The sequence below is a fragment of the Oryctolagus cuniculus genome, chromosome 9 (assembly GCF_051225735.1).
Source record: "Oryctolagus cuniculus isolate XC-2025 breed Fujian yellow rabbit chromosome 9, ASM5122573v1, whole genome shotgun sequence".
Taxonomy (NCBI): Eukaryota; Metazoa; Chordata; class Mammalia; order Lagomorpha; family Leporidae; genus Oryctolagus; species Oryctolagus cuniculus.
The window spans coordinates 35,242,128-35,264,877 of NC_142875.1; the positions used below are offsets into that span (position 1 = coordinate 35,242,128).

The following is a 22,750-nucleotide window of genomic DNA, read 5'->3' on the forward strand; positions in this document are numbered from 1 at the left end:
ATGCTATTTATTTATTTATTTATTTATTTTTGACAGAGTTAGAGAGAGAGACAGCAAGAAAGGTCTTCCTTCTGTTGGTTCACCCCCCAAAATGGCCCCTATGTCCGGCGCACTGCGCCAATCTGAAACCAGGAGCCAGGTGCTTCCTCCTGGTCACCCATGCAATGCATGGCCCAAGCACCTGGGCCATCCTCCACTGCCTTCCCGGGCCACAGCAGAGAGCTGGACTGGAAGAGGAGCAACCAAGACAGAACCCGGAGCCCCAACCAGGACTAGAACCCGGGGTGCCAGTGCTGCAGGTGGAGGATTAGCAAAGTGAGCTGTGGCGCTGGCCCAATCCATGCTATTTTAATCACTGTAGCTTTGTAATACAATTTTTATAAGATTGACTTATTTATCTCAGAGGCAGAGTTACCAACAGAGAGAGGGAGAGACAGAGAGAGAAGAGAGGTGTTTCATCCTCTGGCTCACACTCCACAGATGGCCGCGATGGTCTGAGTTGGGCCTTTCAGAAGCCAGGAGCCAGGATCTTCTTCCTGGTCTCCAGTGTGGGTTCAGGGGCCGGAGCACTTGGGCCATCTTCCACTGATTTCCCAGGTCATTAGCAGAGAGCTGGAGCAGAAATAGAGCAGCCAGGACTTGAGCCGGCACCCATATGGGATGCTGGCACCACACGCGAGGCTTAATCTACTACACCACAGTGCCAGCACTGTGTAATATATTTTAAAGTCAGATAATGTGTTACTTCCTGCTTTGTGCTTTTTCCTCAAGATTGATTTGATTGCTTGTGATCTTTTGTGATCCCTACAGTTTTTAGTAATATTTCTTAAAGTTCTGTGAAAATTGTCATTGAAATTTTGATAGAGATTGCATTGAATCTGTAAATCATGTTCAGTGATATGGACATTTTATTGATACTGATTCTCCCAATCCAAGAACATGCTGCTATTTTGGTACTGGTTTTCTAAATTTATTGTAGTTCCTTTTTTTTCTTTATTCCTCTCATAATCTTCTTGGTAGTTAAGTGATTTTCTCCAATAGTATGTTTTAATACCTTGCTTAACATTTTTGTTAAGTCTGTTACAGATTTTTGCTTTCTGCATACCATGAGGTTCACAAAAAAAAAAGAACATGTGGCATCTCGTACGAGCACCCATTTGAGTTCTTGCTGCTTGGCTTCCAGTCAAGCTCCCTGTTAATGTGCCCGGTAAAGCATCAGAAGATGGCTCAAGTGCTTGTGCCCAAGTGCTGCTTCACGTGGGAGACCTGGATAGAGTTCTAGGCTCCTGGTTTTGCCCTGGCCCAGACCTGCCCTGGCTGTTGGAGCCATTTAGGGAGTGAACCAGGGAATAGAAGATCTCTCTCTGTCTCTCTCTGTGACTCTCACCCTCCCCCTGCCTCTCTGTAACTCTGCCTTTCAAATAAACAAATAAATCTTTAAAAGAAAAGAATAATTTAACATCTTCATCCAAGCTTTGAAAATTACAATTCCAGATGGTGGGTTTCTAGCATCTTACTTTGCTTGTTAGAGTTCATGGTTCCCTGAAAGTTCTTGATACTGGTTGCTGTACAATGCTGCCTGCCCACTGAAAGACTAGCTATCATAATCTGGCTTTATTTGTGGCCATGATTGCAGAAGTTCTAAACAGTCTGTTTATTCGCTCTGAGCTAGTGGACACTTCTGTTTCAGTTCTAGATAGTCCCTATGTTGAAGTTTGCTGCAGGGCCTCTGTTCATGTTTTGTTTGTTGTTTGTTTATTACTGCCTTACTTGGTGCTGGAGGATGGAGTGATAACTTTTCTTTCCTACTTTGTTTAATGCAACTTTTGTTCTTACTACAGTGATAGCTGGCACTGTGATCTCTCACCTGGCCTCTGTAGCTCTTGTGAAGGTGACTAGCTGTTCAGCTTGGTGTCTCTGTTGAGAGTTTGGTATTGGCATTAGCTTCCTTAGCCACCCTCTTGCCTGAGCCTCCACAGTTATTTTTACAATGTCATTTAGTGATACTACATGTCTTTCTTTATTGCTGTCATTGACCTCTCTTGTTTCTTCTCATACATCAGCCACTTCCTTCATTTAACTTTCTTATTATCCATCTTAAACACCAGTTTTTAGGAAAAAAACCTCTTGATTAACTTACTGTATTGGTTGCTGATAGTTGCAGTAACAAATTTTACAAAACAACACAAATTGTCTTACAGTTTTGGAAGTCTAAAGTCCAAAATGGATCTCACTGTGCTATCGATAAGGCAGTGTTCTTCCTGGAAGCTGTAGGGAGATCTGTTTGCTTGCCATTTATAGCTCATAGAGGCTGCCCACATTCCTTGGGTTGTGGCCTCTTTATATCTTCAAAGACAGCAGTATTTGGTTGACTTCTGTCATGCTGCATCATTCTGACACTCTGCCTGCTATACATTTCATTCTCTTTCAGGTATAAAGGCCTTCATGGGTGCACTGGGCCTTCCCAGATATCCAAGCCTGATCTTAAACCCTTAAGTTACTCACATCTATAGAGTCCCTTTGCTATGTAAGATACCATTCTCACAGGTTTTGGCTCAGAACATTCTTGTCACCACCCTGGGTTTTCTCATCTGTGTTCCATCCCCGTCTATAGCCCTGGCTATAAACACCCACAGGTGTATTTCTTGCCACTGTAGATTTGTTTTCAGTTTCTAAAATTTCATATAATCTGGTCATAGACCATACCATGTATACTTTTTTTTTTTTTAAAGATTTATTTATTTTATGTGAAAGGCAGAGTCACAGAGAGAGGAAGGGATACAGAGAAAGAGAGAGATCTTCCTTCTGCAGATGTACTCCCTAAATGGCTGCAGTGCCCAGAGCTGGGCCAGTTCAAAGCCAGGAGCCAGGAGTTTCCCGGGTCTCCCACGTGGGTGCAGGGGCCCAAACACTTAGCATCTTCTGCTGCTTTTCCCTGGCCATTAGCAGGGAGCTGGATTGGAAGTGGAGCAGCCAGGATTTGAACTGGTACAATATTGGATGCCAGTGTTGCAGGTGGCAGTTTTATCCACTAAGCCATAATGCCAGCCCCATACTGTTTTATTTCTTGCTTCTTTTCCTTTAACATAATGATTTGTGTTAATATTGTGTGTGTCAACAATTCATCCCTTTTTTGCATATTAGTATTCCATTGTATGGATACATCATAAATTGCTAACCCATTCTCCTGTCGATGGGCATTTTGGTGATGTTTTTAGCTGCTGGCCATTGCAAATAAACTGTTAAGAACTCTTGCATACTAGCTTTAGTATGGACATATTGTTTTGTTTTTCTTGGGTGAATACCCTGGAGTGATATTTGCCAGAAAGAGACTCCAAAACAATTTTCACTCACAGCTAAGATTTATTACAACAAAGGACAAAGAGCAAACAACAGGAAAAACATATATATTGGTGGTGTCTAAAGAGTTACAACACAGACTTTCTAGTCCTTTGTTGTCTAAGCACACAGGACATGCTTGCTTTCTGGAGCTGAGCTTCAGAGAACTGTGTGGAATGTCTCTACCCAGGTGAGTCTCAGGGTCTGAGACTTCTTGTAGGTCTAGATGCATAGTGTAACTCAGATGCAGATCATCAATCTTGACAAGCCAGGAGTCATGGTCCATTGTTCCAGGTGTTTATAACCAAATCATAAAACTCCACATGCCCAGGTATTGGCCAAGGGTCAATCATTGTTTCCTTGGAAGAATACCAGGAATAACCAGTCATGCCTGCAGTGTTACCACTTGCCTTATAGGTGGTGTGGTAAATGTATATTTAGTTTTTTAAGAAAATGAACAACTTTTTCCCAAAGCAGTTGTGCCATGTGTAAGAGTTTATCACAGTTTACTATAAATCCAAGTAGTTGATTTTCTTCCTCATATAATTCATGGATTTTTTTTTGTAAGAAATTTTCATCTCCCCAGAGATTGCATGGACTTTTTTCTATAGTGTCTTCTACAGATTTTACAGTTTTAACTGTTACAGTTAGGTTTGTCATTTTATTTCAAGTTAATTCATATTGTAAGATAGATGTTCACTTTTTTTCCCCACACTGATAATCTATTCAGCTGATCCAGCACCAATTGTTTAATGACTTTTCTATTGATCTTGGCTTTTTTGTAAAAATCAGTTATTTGTGTTTGTTTCAGACAATTTCTGGAATTGAACTGTATATCTTTTATTAAACCAGTACTATACTGATAACAGTAACTTTAAAGAGTAATTCTTGAAATTAGATGGTATGCTTTCCAACTTTGGTCATTTTTTTCTAAGACTCTTTTATCTACTTTGTGTCTTTCACATTTCTATAGGGATATTAAAATGGGCTTCTGAATTTTCATTTTAAAAAGCTTCTGAAGTTTTATTGGGATTGGGTTGAATCTATGTATTTGCTAAGAAGTATAATTTTGGCTGGCGCCGTGGCTCAATAGGCTAATCCTCCGCCTTGCGGCGCCAGCACACTGGGTTCTAGTCCTGGTCGGGGCGCCGGATTCTGTCCCGGTTGCCCCTCTTCCAGGCCAGCTCTCTGCTATGGCCCGGGAGTGCAGTGGAGGATGGCCCAAGTCCTTGGGCCCTGCGCCCACATGGGAGACCAGGAAAAGCACCTGGCTCCTGGCTTCGGATCAGCGCGATGTGCCGGCCGCAGCAGCCATTGGAGGGTGATCCAATGGCAAAGGAAGACCTTTCTCTCTGTCTCTGTCTCTCTCACTGTCCACTCTGCCTGTTAAAAATAAAAATTAAAAAAATAAAAAATAAAGAAGTATAATTTTAATGATGTAGAACCTTCTAATCCATGAATATGATATGTCTCCATTTATTTAAACATTCTATATTCAGGGAATTTTTTTAGTTGTCAGTATATAGCTATAATACTTTTATATGTTTGGTGTTATAAGTTCTATTATTTTAAAACATTTATTTTGTTATGAGATGTTTGTGTTATAAATGTAGTTCTAAGAAATAATTCAGAAGGTCTTCTATACCTTTTACCCATTTTCCCAGTGGTAAAATTTTGTATACCTGTGGTATAGTCTGAAAACCAATAAGTTAACATTGATATAGTCCATCAATCTTAATCATATTTCACCAGTTTTGCATGTAGTCATTTGTGTGAGTCCATCTAGTTCTATGTAATTTTATCACATGCGTAGGCCTATATGACCATTATCACAGTCAAGATATAGAATAGTTCTAATACAAGGATCCTTTGTATTGTTTATAGCCACAGCTATATTCTTCCTTTAATCTCCCACTCTCTTTCTCTTTCTTTTTTTCTTTGTTTCTTTCTTCTTTTTTTTCGTCAGATTTATTTACTTACTTGAGAGTCAGAGTTACAGAGAGAGGGAGAGACAGAGAAAGAGGTCTTCTATCTGCTGGTTCACTCCCCAAATGGCCTCAACGGCCGGAGCTGGGCTGATCCAAAGCCAGGAACCAGGAACTTCTTGTGGGTCTCCTATGTGGGTGCAGGGGCCCAAGCACTTGGGCCATCTTCCACTGCTTTCCCAGGCCATTAGTAGGGAGCTGGATTGGAAGTGGAGTAGCTAGAACTCGAACCAGCATCTATATGGGATGCCGTCTCTACAGGTGGATGCTTAACCTACTGTGGGACAGCGCCAGCCCCTTTACTCTTTCTTTAGTATCCAACAACCAGTAGTCTCTTTTCCATCTCTATAATTTTAACATTTCAGGAATATTATTAAAATAGAACCATATGTTATATCATCTTTTAGGATGGGCTTTGTTCCTCAGTACTTTGTGGTTCTTTCAAGTTATTAAATATATCAGTAGATCATTTCTTTTTTATTGTTGAGTTAACATTGCATGATATAAATGTAAATGGTTTATATAATCACTTACCCATAAAAGGAATCTGGATTGTTTCTAGCTTTTAACTATTTTTGATTAATTCTGCTATAAACATTCATGTACTCTTCTTTTTACATGAAGATAAGTCTTCATATCTCTGGTATAAAAGCCTAAGAGTACAATTGCTGTATTATATTGTAGGTACATTTTTAGTAATGCAAGAAATTGCCATACTTTTTTGCAGAGAGCCTATGTCACTTTAGCTGCCCATCAGGAGTGTATGCATATTCCACTGACTGCATAATTACCAGTATTTGATGTTATCCTTGTCTTTTATTTTAGCCATTCTACTGAGGGTATAATGTATCTCATTTTATTTTAATTTGCCTTTTCCTAATGGCTAATGATGCTGAACTTCTTTTAATGTGCTTGTGTGCCTCTGTGTATCTTATTTTATTTGAAAGGCAGAGAGACAGAGACAGAAATCCCTCATCTGGTGGTTCGCTACCCAAATGCCTGCTGTAACCAAGGCCAGGGCAGGCTGAAACCAGGAGCCAGAACTCAGTCTAGGTCTCCCATCTGGATGACAGGGGCCCAGGCACTTTAGCCATCATTTGCTGCTTCCCAGGGTGTACATTAGCAGGAAGTTGGATTTGAAGATGCAGTTGAGACTCAAACCTAGGCTCTGTGATATGGGATGCAGCCATCCCAAGTGACATCTTTATGCCTATGCCAAACAACCACCCTCTGTGGTATCTTCTTCAGTGGCACGTCAAGTCTTTGTTCTCAGTTTGTGACTTTAGTGGTATTATTTAAAAATTATTTTCCAATTTTGATTCCTAATATATGAATATATTAATGATATTTTTAAAATTTTTAACTGAAGATAAAAATTGTACGGGGGCTGGCACTGTGGCGAAGTAGGCTGGGCCTCTGCCTGTGGCACCAGTATCCCATGTGGGCACTGGTTCATGTCCCATTTGCTCCTCTTTCGATTCAGCTGTCTGCGATGGCCTGGGAAGCAGTGGAAGATGGTCCAAATGCTTGGGGCCCTGTACCTGCTGGGAGACCAGGAAGAAGCTCCTGGCTCCTGACGTTGGATCAGCCCAGCTCTGGCCATTGTGGCCATTTTGGGAGTGAACCAGCAGATAGAAGACCTTTCTCTCTGTTTCTCTGTAACTCTCTCTCTCAAATAGATAAGTAAAATTTTTTTTTTTTTAAATTGCACAAATTTATGGGATACCATGTGATGTTTTGATACCTGTGTATGTTATGTAATGTGTAATAAGGATATGCATATTTATCTCCTCAGACATTTAACATTTTCTATGGTGAAAACATTCAAGATATTTCTACTAGTTAGAATATTTATATATGGTATATTATCCATGTCTAGTGTGCAATAGAATGTCAGAACTTCTTACTCCTAACTATAACTTAGTACCTGTTAATCAGCCATTCTCTATTCTTCTCCCTATTCTCCACAGCCTCTGGTAACCACCATTATACTTTTATCTTCTGTGAGATCAGTTTTTTAGATTCTACATTACTTATGTTTATATACTGGTTTTGTATCTCACACTACATACTGCTTCTAGTATGTAGATTTTTGCAAATTCTTTAAGATTATCTTCATGCCTCTACAAATGGAGACATTTGGGCTGGCGCCTTGGCTCACTAGGCTAATCCTCCACCTAGCGGCGCTGGCACACCGGGTTCTAGTCCCGGTCGGGGCGCCGGATTCTGTCCCGGTTGCCCCTCTTCCAGGCCAGCTCTCTGCTGTGGTCAGGGAGTGCAGTGGAGGATGGCCCAAGTACTTGGGCCCTGCACCCCATGGGAGACCAGGAGAAGCACCTGGCTCCTGCCATTGGATCAGCGCGGTGCGCCGGCCGCAGCCCGCTGGCCGCGGCGGCCATTGGAGGGTGAACCAACGGCAAAGGAAGACCTTTCTCTCTGTCTCTCTCTCTCACTGTCAACTCTGCCTGTCAAAAAAAAAAAAAAAAAAAGGAGACATTTACTTTCATATTTCTGTTCTAATTGTGCCTTTTTTTCTTTTTTTCCTTGACTTGTTGTACTGAATTGAGTTGCTGAGGGTAGATGCATTTGCTTTGATTGCAGTTTTAGGATTCAGAAAGCATTTGATCTGTTACTGTGTTAGCTATGGATATGTATTAGATCCTCTTTATAAGTTGAGGAAATTGCTTCTTATTCCCAGTTTACTTAAGAGTTGATACTGGGTTTTTGTCAAGTGCTGTTCCCATGCTTATTTTTAGCATCTGAAGTTTTTTCTCTGTTATTTTCATCCAGATAGGGATTACTCTGAGTGCTTTTCTAGAGTTGTAACAACATTGTTTTAATTGGTCATGATGTGTACCTATTTTATATTTGGTTTATTTAGAGAGATATTTAGGTTGCTAATATTTATTCGGAAGTCTGGGAGACATGCCCACAACTCACATGCCACTTTAAGCTTTAATATATTTGTTATTTAACAAGAATACTTCTTTTTTTCCCCAATTCTTTATGGAAAAAGAATAGAATTTGGTGCCCAAATCCTTTTGGCACATGAGGTATCATTTTATTTATCTTAGGTTCTTTGTGGACATTCTGTAATCCTGCCAATTCACATTTGTAAAATGTCATAAAATCTTTCTTTGTGATGCCAGTGTTGGTCCTGAAAGTACAGTGACTATCAGAGGAATAAAATTGTGGGCACAGGGGCAGGCATTTTGTATAGTGGTTAAGTGGCTACTTGGGACACCTGCATCCCATATTGGCATGCTTGTGTTTGAGTCCCAGCTTCTCTTTTGATGTATCTTCCTGCTAATGTTCACCCTGGAAGGTAGTTGCTGATAGGTCAAGTACTTGGACCTCTGCCACCAATGTGGAAGATGCAGATTGAGTTCGGGGCTCCTGGTGTTGGCCTGGCCCAGCCCTGCTTATTGTGGGCATTTAGGGAGTGAACCACTGGACGGAATGTATGTTTCACTGTCCCTTTCTCTCTTTATCTCTATGCCTTTTAAATAAAATAAAATCGAGGAAACATTGGATAAATTGTTTACCATGCTTTTGTGAAGACTGAAAGCTGAGAAAGAGCTTAGGGAAGCTTATGTCCAAAATATTCACTTTTCTTGGCCTTACTGCTATTTAAATGAGAATGAAATTACAGCAGTTGATGAAAATTAAAGTTTTTTGATTTAAAGCACCAGTTTAATTCCAACTCAAGCAGCTGAAATTTTGGTTTTATTTATCCGAAAGGGAAAGAGATAGGGGTCTTTCACAGGCTGGTTTTCTCCCTGTATGCCCACATTGGGGCTGAACAATGTGGTTGTTAGGGACTCAAGTACTGAAACCATCACGTGTTGCCTCAAAGGGTATTCATTTTTTTTTTTTTACAATTTTTTTAAACGTTTATTTAATATATATAAATTTCCAAAGTACAACTTTTGGATTATAGTGGCTTTTCCCCCCATAACCTCCCTACCACCCACAACCATCCCATCTCCCGCTCCCTCTCCCATCCCATTCTTCAAGATTCTTTTTCAGTTATCTTTATATACAGAAGATCAATTTAGTATATACTAAGTAAAGACTTCAATAGTTTGCACCCACACAGAAACACAAAGTGTTAAGGATTGTTTGAGTACTAGTTACAGCATTAATTCACATTGTACAACACATTAAGGACAGAGATTCTACATGAAGAGTAAGTGCACAGTGACTCCTGTTGTTGATTTAACAATTGACACTCTGGTTTATGGCATCAGTAATCACCCTAGGCTCTTGTCATGAGTTGCCAAGGCTATGGAAGCCTCTTAAGTTTGCCGACTCCGATCTTATTTAGACAATGTCATAGTCAAAGTGGAAGTTCTCTCCTCCCTTCAGAGAAAGGTATCTCCTTCTTTGATGGCCCATTGTTTCCACTGGGATCTCACTCACAGAGATCTTTCGTTTAGGTCTTTTTTTTTGCCAGAGTGTCTTGGCTTTCCATGCCTGAAATACTCTCATGGGCTTTTCAGCCGGATCCACATGCCTTAAGGGCTGATTCTGAGGCCAGAGTGCTATTTAGGACATCTGCCATTCTATGGGTCTGCTGTGTATCCTGCTTCCCATGTTGGATCGTTCTCTCCTTTTTAATTCTATCAGTTAGTATTAGCAGACACTAGTCTTGTTTATGTGCTCCCTTTGAATCTTAATCCTATCATTATGATCAATTGTGAACTGAAACTGATTGGACTAGTGAGATGGCATTGGTACATGCTACCTTCATGGGATTAAATTGGAATCCCCTGGTACATTTCTAACTCTACCTATAGGAGCAAGTACCAATGAGCCTGTGCTTAACTGTACATCTCTTCCCTCTCTTATTCCCACTCTTATATTTAACAAGGATCACTTTTCAGTTAAATTTAAACACCTAACAATTAAAACACCTAATTCACTCAGCATGATGGTTTCCAGATTCCTCCATTTTGTTTCAAATGACCAGATTTCATTGTTTTTTACTGCTGTATAGTATTCTATAGAGTACATATCCCGTAATTTCTTTATCCAGTCTTCTGTTGATAAGTGTTTAGGTTGGTTCCTTGTCTTAGCTATTGTGAATTGAGCTGCAGTAAACATTGAGGTGCAGACAGTTCTTTTATTTGCCAATTTCATTTCCTTTGGATAAATTCCAAGGAGTGGGATGGCTGGGTTGTATGGTAGGATTATATTCAGGTTAGTGAGGAATCTCTAGACTGACTTCCAAAGTGGCTTTACTAGTTTGCATTCCCACCAACAGTGAGTTAGTGTCCCTTTTTCCCCACATCCTTGCCAGCATCTGTTGTTGGTAGATTTCTGAATGTGAGCCATTCTCACCGGGGTGAGGTCAAACCTCATTGTGGTTTTGATTTGCATTTCCCTGATTGCTAGTGATCCTGAACATTTTTTCATGTGCCTGTTGGGCATTTTGATTTCCTCTTTTGAAAAATGTCTATTGAGGTCCTTGGCCCATCTCTTAAGTGGGTTGTTTGTTTTGTTGTTTTGGAGTTTCTTGATCTCTTTTTAGATTCTGGTTATTTACCCTTTATCTGTTGTATAGTTTGTAAATATTTTTTCCCATTCTTTCGGTTGCCTCTTCACTTTCCTGACTGTTTCTTTTGAAGTACAGAAACTTCTCAAATTGATGCAATCCCAATTGTTAATTTTGGTTTTGACTGCCTGTACCTCCAGGGTCTTTTCCAAGAAGTCTTTGCCTGTGCCTGTATCTTGCAGGTTATCTCCAATGTTCTCTAATAATTTGATGGTGTCGGGTTGTAGAATTAGATCTTTAATCCATGTTGAGTGTGTTTTTGTCTAAGGTGTAAGGTAGGGGTCTTGCTTCATGCTTCTGCATGTGGAAATCCAGTTTTCTCAAGGGGTATTCATCAATAGGTAGCTGGAATTGGAAGCGCATTCCGGACTCAACCTCAGGTACTCTAATTTATGATGTAGGTAGCCCAGGTGGTGTTTTAACTATTGCCCATGAGATCTAATTTCTGGATAAATCCCTAAATCTGCTTTTAACAGTTTTATTCATTTACTTGAAAGGCAGCATAACAGAGAGAGAGGGAGAGACAGAAATGATCACAACAGCCAGCGCTGGGTCAGTAGGAAGCCAGAAACAAGAAACTCCATCTGGGTCTCCCACATACGTGACAGGGAATCAAATATTGCAGCCATCATCGGCTGCTTCCTGGGTACATTGACAGTAAGCTAGATTGGAAGCTGAGGCTAGACTCCATCCCATGCACTCTGAAATGGGATGCAAGTCTCTCAAGCAGTGGCTTAACCTGCGGCACCACAATGCCTCTTCCCCTAAATCAGCTTTAAAAGATTTTAAAACATGAATCAGTATTTGTAGTAGGTAATTAATACTCTGCAGTATCTTTGTTTTCCCTTAGAGAGGCACCAAATTAATATGCTTTGATATAATACACTAGCAGTTGAGTTCTGTTTGTTGTATGCCTGCTGTGGAGATAAAAGGATCTTTTTGTTAGGTTCTCTGCCTGTCCCCTTCCAGCCTTTATCAGGTTGAATATTCCTGTGTTACTCAAAAAATATTGATGTATGGTGGTAAATCTTCCAGAAGTTGAGTCAACAGACTTATCATGTCTTTGTTCTGTCATGTACATGACTTCTACACATCAGTTAGCCTATCTGAACTTTGTTGCCTTTTTTTTTTTTTTTTTTTTGTTCAAAATAAGAATTGATGATGATGGAAAGAATGTGAAATTGGCTGGTTCCGTGGCTCACTAAGCTAATCCTCTGCCTGTGGCGCTGGCACCCCGGGTTCTATTCCTGGTCGGGGCGCCGGATTCTGTCCCGGTTGTTCCTCTTCCAGTCCAGCTCTCTGCTGTGGCTGGGAAGGCAGTGGAGGATGGCCCAAGTGCTTGGGCCCTGCACCCGTATGGGAGACCAGGAGGAAACACCTGGCTCCTGGCTTCAGATTGGCGCCGGCCGTAGCATCCATTTGGGGGGTGAACCAACGGAAAGGAAGACCTTTTTCACTGTCTCTCTCTCTCTCTCTCTCTCTCACTGTCTAACTCTGCCTGTCAAAAAAAAATGTGAAATTGAAATATTCTATCTTGTATTTTCAGTCTGAAAACTTGGAGAATACAGTAATCATACCAGATATCAAACTACATAGTAATCCTTCTGCTTTCAATATTTACTGCAATGTACGCCATTGCGTTCTGGAATGGCAGAAGAAAGAAACCTCCTTGGCACTTGCATCTAAGAACTCTGTGCAGAGTGGAGAATCAGATAGTGATGAAGAGGAGGAATCCAAAGAGCCTCCTATCAAGCTTCCAAAGGTAAGCTACTACATTCTCTTTAGATGCACAACCTACAGCTTTTCTGGATTTATTACATGTGTGTGCATTGCTAAAGTTTCTTGCTTTTTAAAAACTTATGAACAAAAAACAAGTATAAGTATATTCATGTAAGTACAGGTTTGAGACAGGCTAGGCAAACTGCCTTTGTAATCAGAATGCTAACAAAGCCAGTAACTGGTAAGTCTGAGGGGTGTACTTAATCACCCCAGGCAGAGGTCGGTGGGCTAGAGTCTGTTATGAGGTTAAAGGTACAGAAGCTCTAGAATGGCTGTGCTAGGCTGGAGGCAGCTAGTAAGGAGGCTGTTGAGCCTTTCCAAGTGGGAGTAGAGCCCTGAGCCAGTGAGCAGCTACTAAGGTGGGCACGAGAGGAAGCACAAACTGCCTTCAGTCAAGAGCTTTAGAGAGTTCCCTTGGGGAGGAGCCCTGGGTAAGTACATTTTAATTTTCTTTGAAATAGAAGCAGAGAGGTTTCTGGCTATGCAACAGCCTAAGCTTATAGTTGTGCTCCTGCTATTTTGACTCCCCTTGCCTAGGGAAAAAGTCGTATGTGAACTGATCCAACTTGGACATGATTCTGAGATTGCTTCTTTATTCTCCAAAAACATATAAACAAACTGGTTTTGTAGAAACATTTAGAGCAAACTATTAATGTACTCTGTTCACTTTACTTACTGGTTTATTTCAAGACTGTAATGTTATTATATATATATTTTTCTAGAGTAGATGTCATTTCTAAACAGAATAGGTGAAATATAGGCATTTTTAAAAATATAACTTTTAGAAGATTCATGCATTTTACATTTTTTTAAAGATTTATTTATTTATTTGAAAGTCAGAGTTACATATGAGAGGATAGGCAGGGAGAGAGAGGTCTTCCATCCAATGGTTCACTCCCCAATTGGCCACAATGGCCGGAGCTGTGCTGATCCAAAGCCAGGAGCCAGGATCTTCTTCTGGGTCTCCCTCGCGAGTGCAGGTGCCCAAGGACTTGAGCCATCTTGTGCTGCTTTCCCAGGCCATAGCGGAGAGCTGGATTGGAAGTGAAGCATCCGAGTCTCGGACCGGAGCCCATATGGGATGCCAGTGCTTCAAGCCAGGGCGTTAACCTGCGGTGCCAGAGCATTAGCCCCTGTCCTGTTTCTCTATTTTGTTGCATGGTGGCTAGTTCCAAATCTGCTAAGGCCCTCCTTCTTCCTATAGGCTGGTTCTTATTCTCAGCAGGTGACTTGCTTTCTGTTTTGTAGATTTTGTGAAAGTCTTCAGTTTCTTAATCATTCATCTTCAAATGTCCTTATCGTTTCCTGTGTTAAGAGTGGAGACCCTTCACTTTGCTTGTTTTCTCTCTTTCCAGTGTCTTAACTACACATACTCTACTTACTGCTTTAATCAAAAACAAGCATGCTTTGGTTTTTTCACATAAGTCCCTCCTGAGAGCGGTGGAGATTGTGGTCTCTAATTGTAATTTCTTAGGTTAATTAGAAAAGGTTGAGAGGGAGAAAGTGTACTTTGGATATAAGGTTGCAAGACCTGGATAATACATGTTAAGTACGGATTCCAGTCTGTGTGTGGGTGAGTCACTCAGCTCTGTAGTAATCATTGTTTTTAAGTTCAGTATTGGGAAGAAAAACAAAAGCCCAGAGAAATCTTTTGCATGAGTGTGCAGATTTTGAAAAGATACTAAGTAATTAAGAATAACCGATTTTATATTGTTTTATAACATGATAAATGAGTATTAAAGTATCAGGCTTTTTTTAAATATTTATTTTATTTATTTGAAAGACAGAGTTACAGAGCGAGGTAGAGAGAGAGAGAGAGAGAGAGAGAGAGAGAGGTCTTCCATCTGCTTGTTCACTCCCCAAGTGACCGCAATGGCCAGAACTGAGCTGATCTGAAGCCAGGAGCCAGGAGCTTCCTCTAGGCTCCCACATGGGTGCAGGGGCCCAAGGACTTGGGCCATCTTCCACTGCTTTCCCAGGCCATAGCAGAGAGCTGGATTGGAAGTGGAGCACCTGAGACTCGAACCAGTGCCCATATGGGATGCTGGTGCTGCAGGCCACGGCTGTAACCCACTGCGCCACAACGCTGCAGGCATTCTTTTTTACTATTTTTTAAAAATTTTTTTGAAGGCAGAGAGACAGAGAAGACAGAACTCTTGTCTGCTGGTTCACATCTGAAATGTCAAAAGCCAGGGCTGATGTGGGCTGCCCAACCATTGGAGCTAGCACCACACCTCCCCGGGGATTCCATCTAGAATAAGGAGCAGGAGCTGGGTATCAAACCCAGGTGTTCTGCTATTGGATGCCACCATCCTATCTGCTAGACTAAAAGCCTTTTCCCTGGGCATTCTTAAGATAATATGTTTTCAGCATGATTGACAGAGTCAAAAGGCATTCTTTCAAGGAAACTTAAAGGATAGCTCCAGTGATTAAAACAGTTTTTCACTCTATAATGCCTATCTGGAAACAATATTTAGTGTTTAAGAACATGGATTATCCAGTCAGACTGCCTGGGATCAGATACTCACCATTATTCAACATATCTGTGCCTTTGTGTTGCCATCTACAAATTAGGACTGGTATCCACCTCATAGTGTTGTAGCAAAGTTTAAATGAATTAATGGGTGTCACTGCAGAGAACAGTACCTGGCACATAGTGTGTGCTCAGTAAGTGATAGTTATAAGTGTCCAGTCAGGGGCAAACAAGAAAATATACAGGCGCAGTGGATTTCAGTTACTTTTCAAGGAGCTTTTCAATTCATTAAAAATACTTGAGTACACAGAAATGAACCTTGTGGGTTCATTGTGATCTTGTGATGAATGAGATCTGCAGAGAAAGGAGGAAGTGATGATACCTCTGTGTAGACTGTTATCTACTCCCACCCTTCTTGCTCCTCCCTCTTCTATTCCCATTCTTATTTTTTAACAAAGATTATTTTTTGATTAATTATTTTTTTTAAAGATTTATTTATTTATGTATGTATTTGAAAGGCAGAGTTACAGAGAGGCAGAAGCAGAGAGAGAGGTCTTCCATCCACTGGTTCACTCCCCAAATGGCCGTAAAGGCTGGAGCTGGGCTGATCCAAAGCCAGGAGAATTTTCCAAGTCTCTCACGCAGATGCAAGGGCCCAAGCACCTGGGCAATCCTCCACTGCCATCTGAGGCTGTAGAAGAGAGCTGGATTCAAAGTGGAACAGCCGGGACTCAAACTAGCGCCCATATGGGATGCAGGCACTCCAGATGGTGGCTCTACCTGCTGTACCACAGCGCCAGTCCCTTGATTAACTTTATACACATGTGATTAACCCTACATTAAGTAGTATGAAGGGGCGGGAACTGTTCCTCAATAGTCTAGATAAGGGCTGTTCAAAATCATCCCATTGGAAAGTGTCAATTTCACTTCTATAGGTTACCTTTTTTTTTTTTTTTTTTTTTTTTTTTTTTACAGGCAGAGTTAGAGAGAGAGATGGCTGGGTCATATAATAGGTCTATATTCAGATTTCTGAGGTGTCTCCATACTGTCTTCCACAGTGGTTGCATCAGTTCATGTTCCCACCAGCAGAGGATTAGGGTACCATTTTCCTCACACCCTCACCAGTATTTGCTATATGCTGATTTCTGTATAAAGCCATTCTGACAGGGTGAAGTGAAACCTCATTGTGGGTTTTTTTTTTTTTTTTTTTTTTTTTTTTGAAGGCAGAGTTAGACAGTGAGAGAGAGAGAGAGAAAGGTCTTCCTTCCGTCGGGTCACCCCCCAAATGGCCGCTATGGCCGGGCGCTGCGCCAATCCAAAGCCAGGAGCCAGGTGCTTCCTCCTGGTCTCCCATGTGGGTGCAGGGCCCAAGCACTTGGGCCATCCTCCACTGCCTTCCTGGGCCACAGCAGAGAGCTGGACTGGAAGAGGAGCAACCAAGACAGAACCCAGAGCCCCAACCAGGACTAAAACCCAGGATACTGGCACCGCAGGCAGAGGATTAGCCAAGTGAGCTGCAGCTCCGGCCCTCATTGTGGTTTTGATTTGTGTTTCCCTGATGGCTAGTGATCCTAAGCATTTTTTCATGTTTCTGTGGGCCATTTGAATTTCCTCTTTTGAAAAATGCTTGTTCAAATCCTTTGTCCATTTCTTGAGTGAATTGTTTTGTTGCTGTTGAGTTTCTTGAGCTCTTTATAGATTCGGGATATTAATTCTTTATCAGTTGCATAGTTTGCAAATATTTCCTCACATTCTGTTAGTTGCCTCTTCACTTTGCTGAGTGTTTCTTTTCCAATGCAAAAGCTTCTCAATTTGATGTAATCACATTTGTCCATTCTGGCGTTGATTGCCTGTGCCTCTTGACCTTACTGCTTCTATAATTTTTACCCAGCTCAAGCTGTCATTATTATCCAAATCCTCTACAGGTTTCCAAGTTTTGTAATATACAATATTTTTAATGTATGTTTTGTTTTTTTTTTAAACATGTTTGAAAGGCAGAATGACAGAGAGAGTGAGAGACAGATTTTCTATATGCTCGTTCTTTCCCCAAATGCCCACAGATAGCTCTGGATGAGCCAGTTCAAAGCCAGGAGCCAGGAACTTCACCCAGGCCTTCCACGTGGGTGGCAGGAACTCAACTTCTTAGACCATGATCTGCTGCCTGCCAGGCATGTTAACAGATTCTAAGTGGAGGCTGAACTCAAATCCTACTATTCCAATCTGGGATGTGGGCATCCCAAGTGGTGACTCACCCCCTGCACCACAACAATCCCAGTCGTATAATTTCTTAATAATTGTACTTAGGCTTCAGACTAACTTTATGAACTCATTGGTAGCTAGTCATGCCACATATTTTATTAAATGGTGTAGACCTATACAGACTGATTATTTATTTCATAATTTGGTGATTTCTTTTTGGTTTTCCAGTCAGCATTGTGTTAGTCTCTGAGAACAAAAGGGTGAGACACAGTTCTTGCCTTCAGAACAGCATTGTCTAGTAAGGGCAGCACACAGATCAATAACAGCTGCTCTCTGGTGCTGTAAAGACTGATAGGGCCTGCCAGGTGTATGTAATAGGACACAATGGAGTAGTTTGCAACACTGGCTGAGATCAAGCAAGGAGAGAGAGAGAAGGAGATCACATCCAAGATCATGAAGAGCTGCTTGTGTCTTGTAACTGATTCACTTGTTGTCTTGTACCTAGGAAGCATTGAGGACTTTAAGTCAGAGTATAACCAGACTGTCATTTTACTGTGGCTACCTAGCTGCTGGTAAGGCACATGCATTAATGGATGTGAGATTAGAGGCAGAGGATGGGTGGTTATTGCAGTTGTTAGAAGTGTTAATGAGTATTAGAATCATGGTAGTGACAATTTTGTGAACACAAGATGTTAAGGAAGCAAAATGGACAGGAATTGGTGATTTTTTTTTTTTGGCTGTGAAGCTTGAAAGAGAAGATGGCGTCTAAGTGTATTCTTAAAGTTTCTGAGTGGTGATGCTGTTTACTGAAAGAGGAAGGACTGGAAGAGGAACAATGCTTGGTTGGACAATGATTGTTCTGCGCAAAATTTTGAGGTAGCTGGGAGTTTGTCCAGCATGTATTATGAGGGCCAGAGTAGAAAAGAAGTGCCAGCTGGAAATTGAGGCATGGGGGTTATCACTGTGTGGGTGGAAATGAAATAAAATTCTGTGAGAGAAGGGAGGGGCTGAGGTCAAGAACATTATTTGGAAAGAAAATTTTGCTTAGAAAAGTTGAAAGACCAGGTCAACGTTGTGGTATAGTGGATAAAGCCACCGCCCGCAACTGTGCGATCCATATGTGCTCCATTTCATGTCCTGTTTATTCTGCTTCTGATCCTGCTCCCCGCAAAGGGCTGGGGAATACAGCACAAGGTGACCCAAGTCCTTGGGTGACTTGGGAGACCAGAAAGAAACTCCTGGCTCTGGCCATCTGGAGAGTGAATGAATGGATGGAAGATCTCTCTGTCTCTCCCTCTCTGTAACTCTTTCAAATAAATAAATAAATATTTAAAAGAAAAACTTGAAGAGCACTTTTCCCTCTGGGTGTGAAGAAAAGGGAAGATGGTAACAGTAGAAGGTCAGTTTGCATGTTTGAGGACAGGAAACTAAAAACCTTGAGACCGAAACTTTCTGAGTGGCAGATTTCTTCTTCCTCTCTTTTTTTCTTATCCTTCTTCCTCTACAGTTGTCTTCTTCCTTTTTTACCTTCCCATCTGGATTTCTAAATCTTTTGTTTGTAAATATTATCTCTATGAAATCTTTGCTGTATACAGTTTTAAAAGCAGAATACTTTATGGTAAAATCTCAATCTACTTTTGATTTCCTTTTAAACTTTCTCAAACATATTCTGTATTAGAACTGATTCAGCAGGATTTAAGAACATGATTAAAAGAGAGCAGAATAAAACCTTGGAAAACACACTATGCCATTTTTCTTTTGCCAAGTATGAGGGTTCTTCAAAAAGTTCATAGGAAATGCATTTTATGAAGGAACTATGCATTTATTTCAAAAGTATTTCTGTACCAAAATAAACTTATCTTTTCCCATTTTCCATGAACTTTTTGAAGTCCTCACATGTTTTCTTCCAACTTCTCCCAGCATTGACGTTGGATTGGCTGTATCAGGTAGTTATTAGGTTTTATATGCCTTCATCTTTCAATTACAATAGAGAGCCTTCAGAATTTAATTATTTGAAAGCAACAGTGAGGGTAAAATATCATAAACTTATCAAAGACTGTTTTCTGAAGTAGAAAGTCATGTTAGTGGTTAGTTTATCCTTGACAGTGATGAAGCTTTCCGTGTGTTTTATCTTATGGTTAGTCATTCTATTTCAAAGTCACAATGATTATTTTATTTTTCTGATTAGAAAATCAGTACTTATTCATTGTAGATAATTTGAAAGTGCAGAGTATTTTGTATGATGAGGAAATAGAAATGAGAAGTAATTTCTAGTAAAGAATATTTAGCCTAGCTGTTAACATGCCCATGTCCTACACTGGTATACCTAGATTCAATACCCAGCTCTGGCTCCTGACTCTAGCTTCCAGCTGATGGATCTGAGACCCTGGGAGGCAGCTGGTAATGGCTCAAATAGTTGAGTTCCAGCCACCAGTGTGGGAGACCTGTATTGCCTTCCTAACTTCTGCCTTCAGCCCTAGCCCTGCCTCAGCTCTTGTGGGCATTTGGGGTGTTAACAAGTAGATGAGAGCTGTCTTGCTTAATCTCTCTCTCTCATTTTCATTCCCTCTCCTCTCTCTCTCTCTCTGCCTGTCAAATAGATGAATAAAATATATGATTTATGAAATCTCATCAACCAAAAATATTCAGATATTTATATTTCTTTGGTAATTTTCAGTGTACATGTTAAAGTATATTTATTTCTAAACAAGTGATATCATATTGTATTTGTAGTACATATATATTTTCTTATTATCTTCCTATTATTGAAGGAGGAAAATGTATAAGTGTGTGTTCAGTGACTATAAGACAGGCTTCAAGTTTTTAGTCAAATTCTAACATGTATACTGTTGGAAAATATTCCTTACTCAACCAAACAACAGAAAAATACTTATTTAAGAATATGTTTTGGGGCTGCTGTTGTTGTGCAATGGGCTAGCCACCATCTGCAACACCAGCATCCCATGTCAGAGGACCAGTTCAAGTCCTGGCTGTTCTGCTTGAATTCCAGCTCCCTGCTAATATGCCTGGGAAAGAGTGGGAAGTGGACCAAGTGCCTGGGCTCCTGCCACCCACATGGAAGACCAGGATGGAGTTCCTGGCTGCTGGCTTCAACCTGGCCCATCGTTGGCTATTGCAGCCATTTGAGGCTTGAACCAGCAGATGGAAGAGCTCTATCTTTCCATTTGTTTTTCTCTGTTGCTCTGCCTTTCAAATACATAAATATGTCTTTTAAAAATAAAAGGAATATATTTGGAACTGCTGCTCTATAATTTGGAGCTAAATGTTAATAATTCTTCAATGGTTAGGAAACTTATGTCTGATTTTTATTTTTCCTTATATTGAATATCACTATTATGGGAATGAGTTAGTTTTACTATTTATTAAACAGTTTATGTCCAGTAAACCAAGACATGGATGCTTAATGAAAATCAACAATGTTTAACCTGGACAAGTGGGGAATTCTGTGTCATGATCCTTGTGACTAAAGCTTTGTGGGTGTGCCCCACTGAAACCAGCTAGCACTGTTTCTGGACAGCACACCCAAGTAGCTTACCAGAGAGTTGGAGAACTGTTCCATTAAACAGCCTCACTGTTTCTGGCAAGGTTCAGTGATTTCTGTTACTGTAGGAAGCTTACTTGTATAAATGAGCCCTGGCCAAAATTGTCATCTGTGGCAAATCTTTTTGGAATTATGAAAAGTCATGGTTGGTAATAATCAGTCTTAAAGAATGATAATCCTGTTGGCCTGACAATAAAGCCTCACTTGGGCAACATACTTGTATTTTCTAGTCCATTCCAAGAAAAGGAACTATATCAAATGGAGAATTTCATGCTTCGTGTATTCAGTCAATTGAAACACGCCTTTTTTAAAAAAATTTATTTATTTATTTATTTGAAAGTCAGAGTTGCACAGAGAGCGGAGGAGAGGCAGAGAGAGAGACAGACAGACAGACAGAGACAGAGACAGAGAGGTCTTCCATCCTCTGGTTTACTCCCTAGCTAGCCGCAACGGCCAGAGAAGCACCGATCTGAAGCCTAGAGCCAGGAGCTTCCTCCTGGTCTCCCACATGTGTGCAGGGACCCAAGAACTTGGGCCATCTTATACTGCTTTCCCAGGCCATAGCAGAGGGATTGATCGAAAGTGGAGCAGCCTAGACTTGAACCGGCTCCCATATGGATTCCAGCACTATAGGCGGCGGTTTTATCCGCTACGCCACAGCACCAGCCCCAAATATATATATATATTTAATCTCAGCTAAGAGAATATTCTTAAACTGTTTTGTCCACCAGTGTTAATGCTTTGAGGTGTTTCTACCTCATTAGTCTCATTTTAACTTTTTCTATAACCTTTCCAAATAATTTACTTTGATGCCTCCTAAAGAGATCTTTTTTTTTTTAACTTTTATTTAATGAATATAAATTTCCAAAGTACAGCTTATGGATTACAATGGCTTCGCCCCCATAACGTCCCTCCCACCCGCAACCCTCCCCTCTCCCACTCCCTCTCCTCTTCCATTCACATCAAGATTCATTTTCGATTCTCTTTATATACAGAAGATCAGTTTAGCATACATTAAGTAAAGATTTCAACAGTTTGCTCCCACACAGAAACATAAAGTGAAAAATAATAGATGATTTTTTAAATGATGATGAAATCAGATCAGACCTATTGTCATGTTTAATCCCAGTGAGAGTCAAGTTGGGAATTGATAATTTCTTCTTCTTCTTTTTTTTTTTTTTACAGAAGATCAGTTTAGTATACATTAAGTAAAGATTTCAACAGTTTGCACCCCCATAGAAACACAGGGTGAAATATACTGTTTGAGTACTCGTTATAGCATTAAGTCTCAATGTACAGCACGCTAAGGACAGAGATCCTACATGAGGAGTAAGTGCACAGTGACTCCTGTTGTTGACTTTACAAATTGACACTCTTGTTTATGGCCTCAGTAATCTCCTCATGCTCCAGTCATGAGTTTCCAAGGCTATGGAAGCCCCTTGAGTTCTCCGACTCTTATCTTGTTTAGACAAGGTCATAGTCAAAGTGGAGGTTCTCTCCTCCCTTCAGAGAAAGGTACCTCCTTCTTTGAAGACCTGTTTAAAGAGATCTTATAAATCTGTTTCTCACAATGGAGTTTAGTGTTCTTTTATCAGTCGTCTTAAGGTGTATGTATATATCTGTTCATTACAATTCATTCGTTTTCGCCTTCTTTAGTTACAGATTTATCTCTTTTGCTAGTTACTAAGTTGGATTTTTCTTGATCCCAGTGAGGAATGACAGAATAATTAAAATAAAAACATTAATGATATTTTTAGCTAAGCAGTTTTAAATTCTGCTTTTGATTGTCTTAAAATAATAAGAGATATCACCTATTAAATAGTAGTATGGTCATTGAACCATTATAGGGAAGGCCA

At 40.5% G+C, this 22,750-nt stretch overlaps 1 protein-coding gene across 30 annotated transcripts in view; it reads left to right on the forward strand.

Moving 5' to 3' along the window:
- The window catches only part of MYCBP2 (MYC binding protein 2), a 303,498-nt gene that overhangs the window by 46,496 nt on the left and 234,252 nt on the right, over positions 1-22,750 (forward strand). For all 30 annotated transcript variants that reach the window (XM_051850575.3, XM_051850577.3, XM_051850583.3 and 27 more), the window contains one exon: positions 12,428-12,643. In XM_051850575.3, the coding sequence (XP_051706535.3) occupies positions 12,428-12,643 (216 nt within the window). The remainder of the gene's footprint in view (positions 1-12,427; positions 12,644-22,750) is intronic.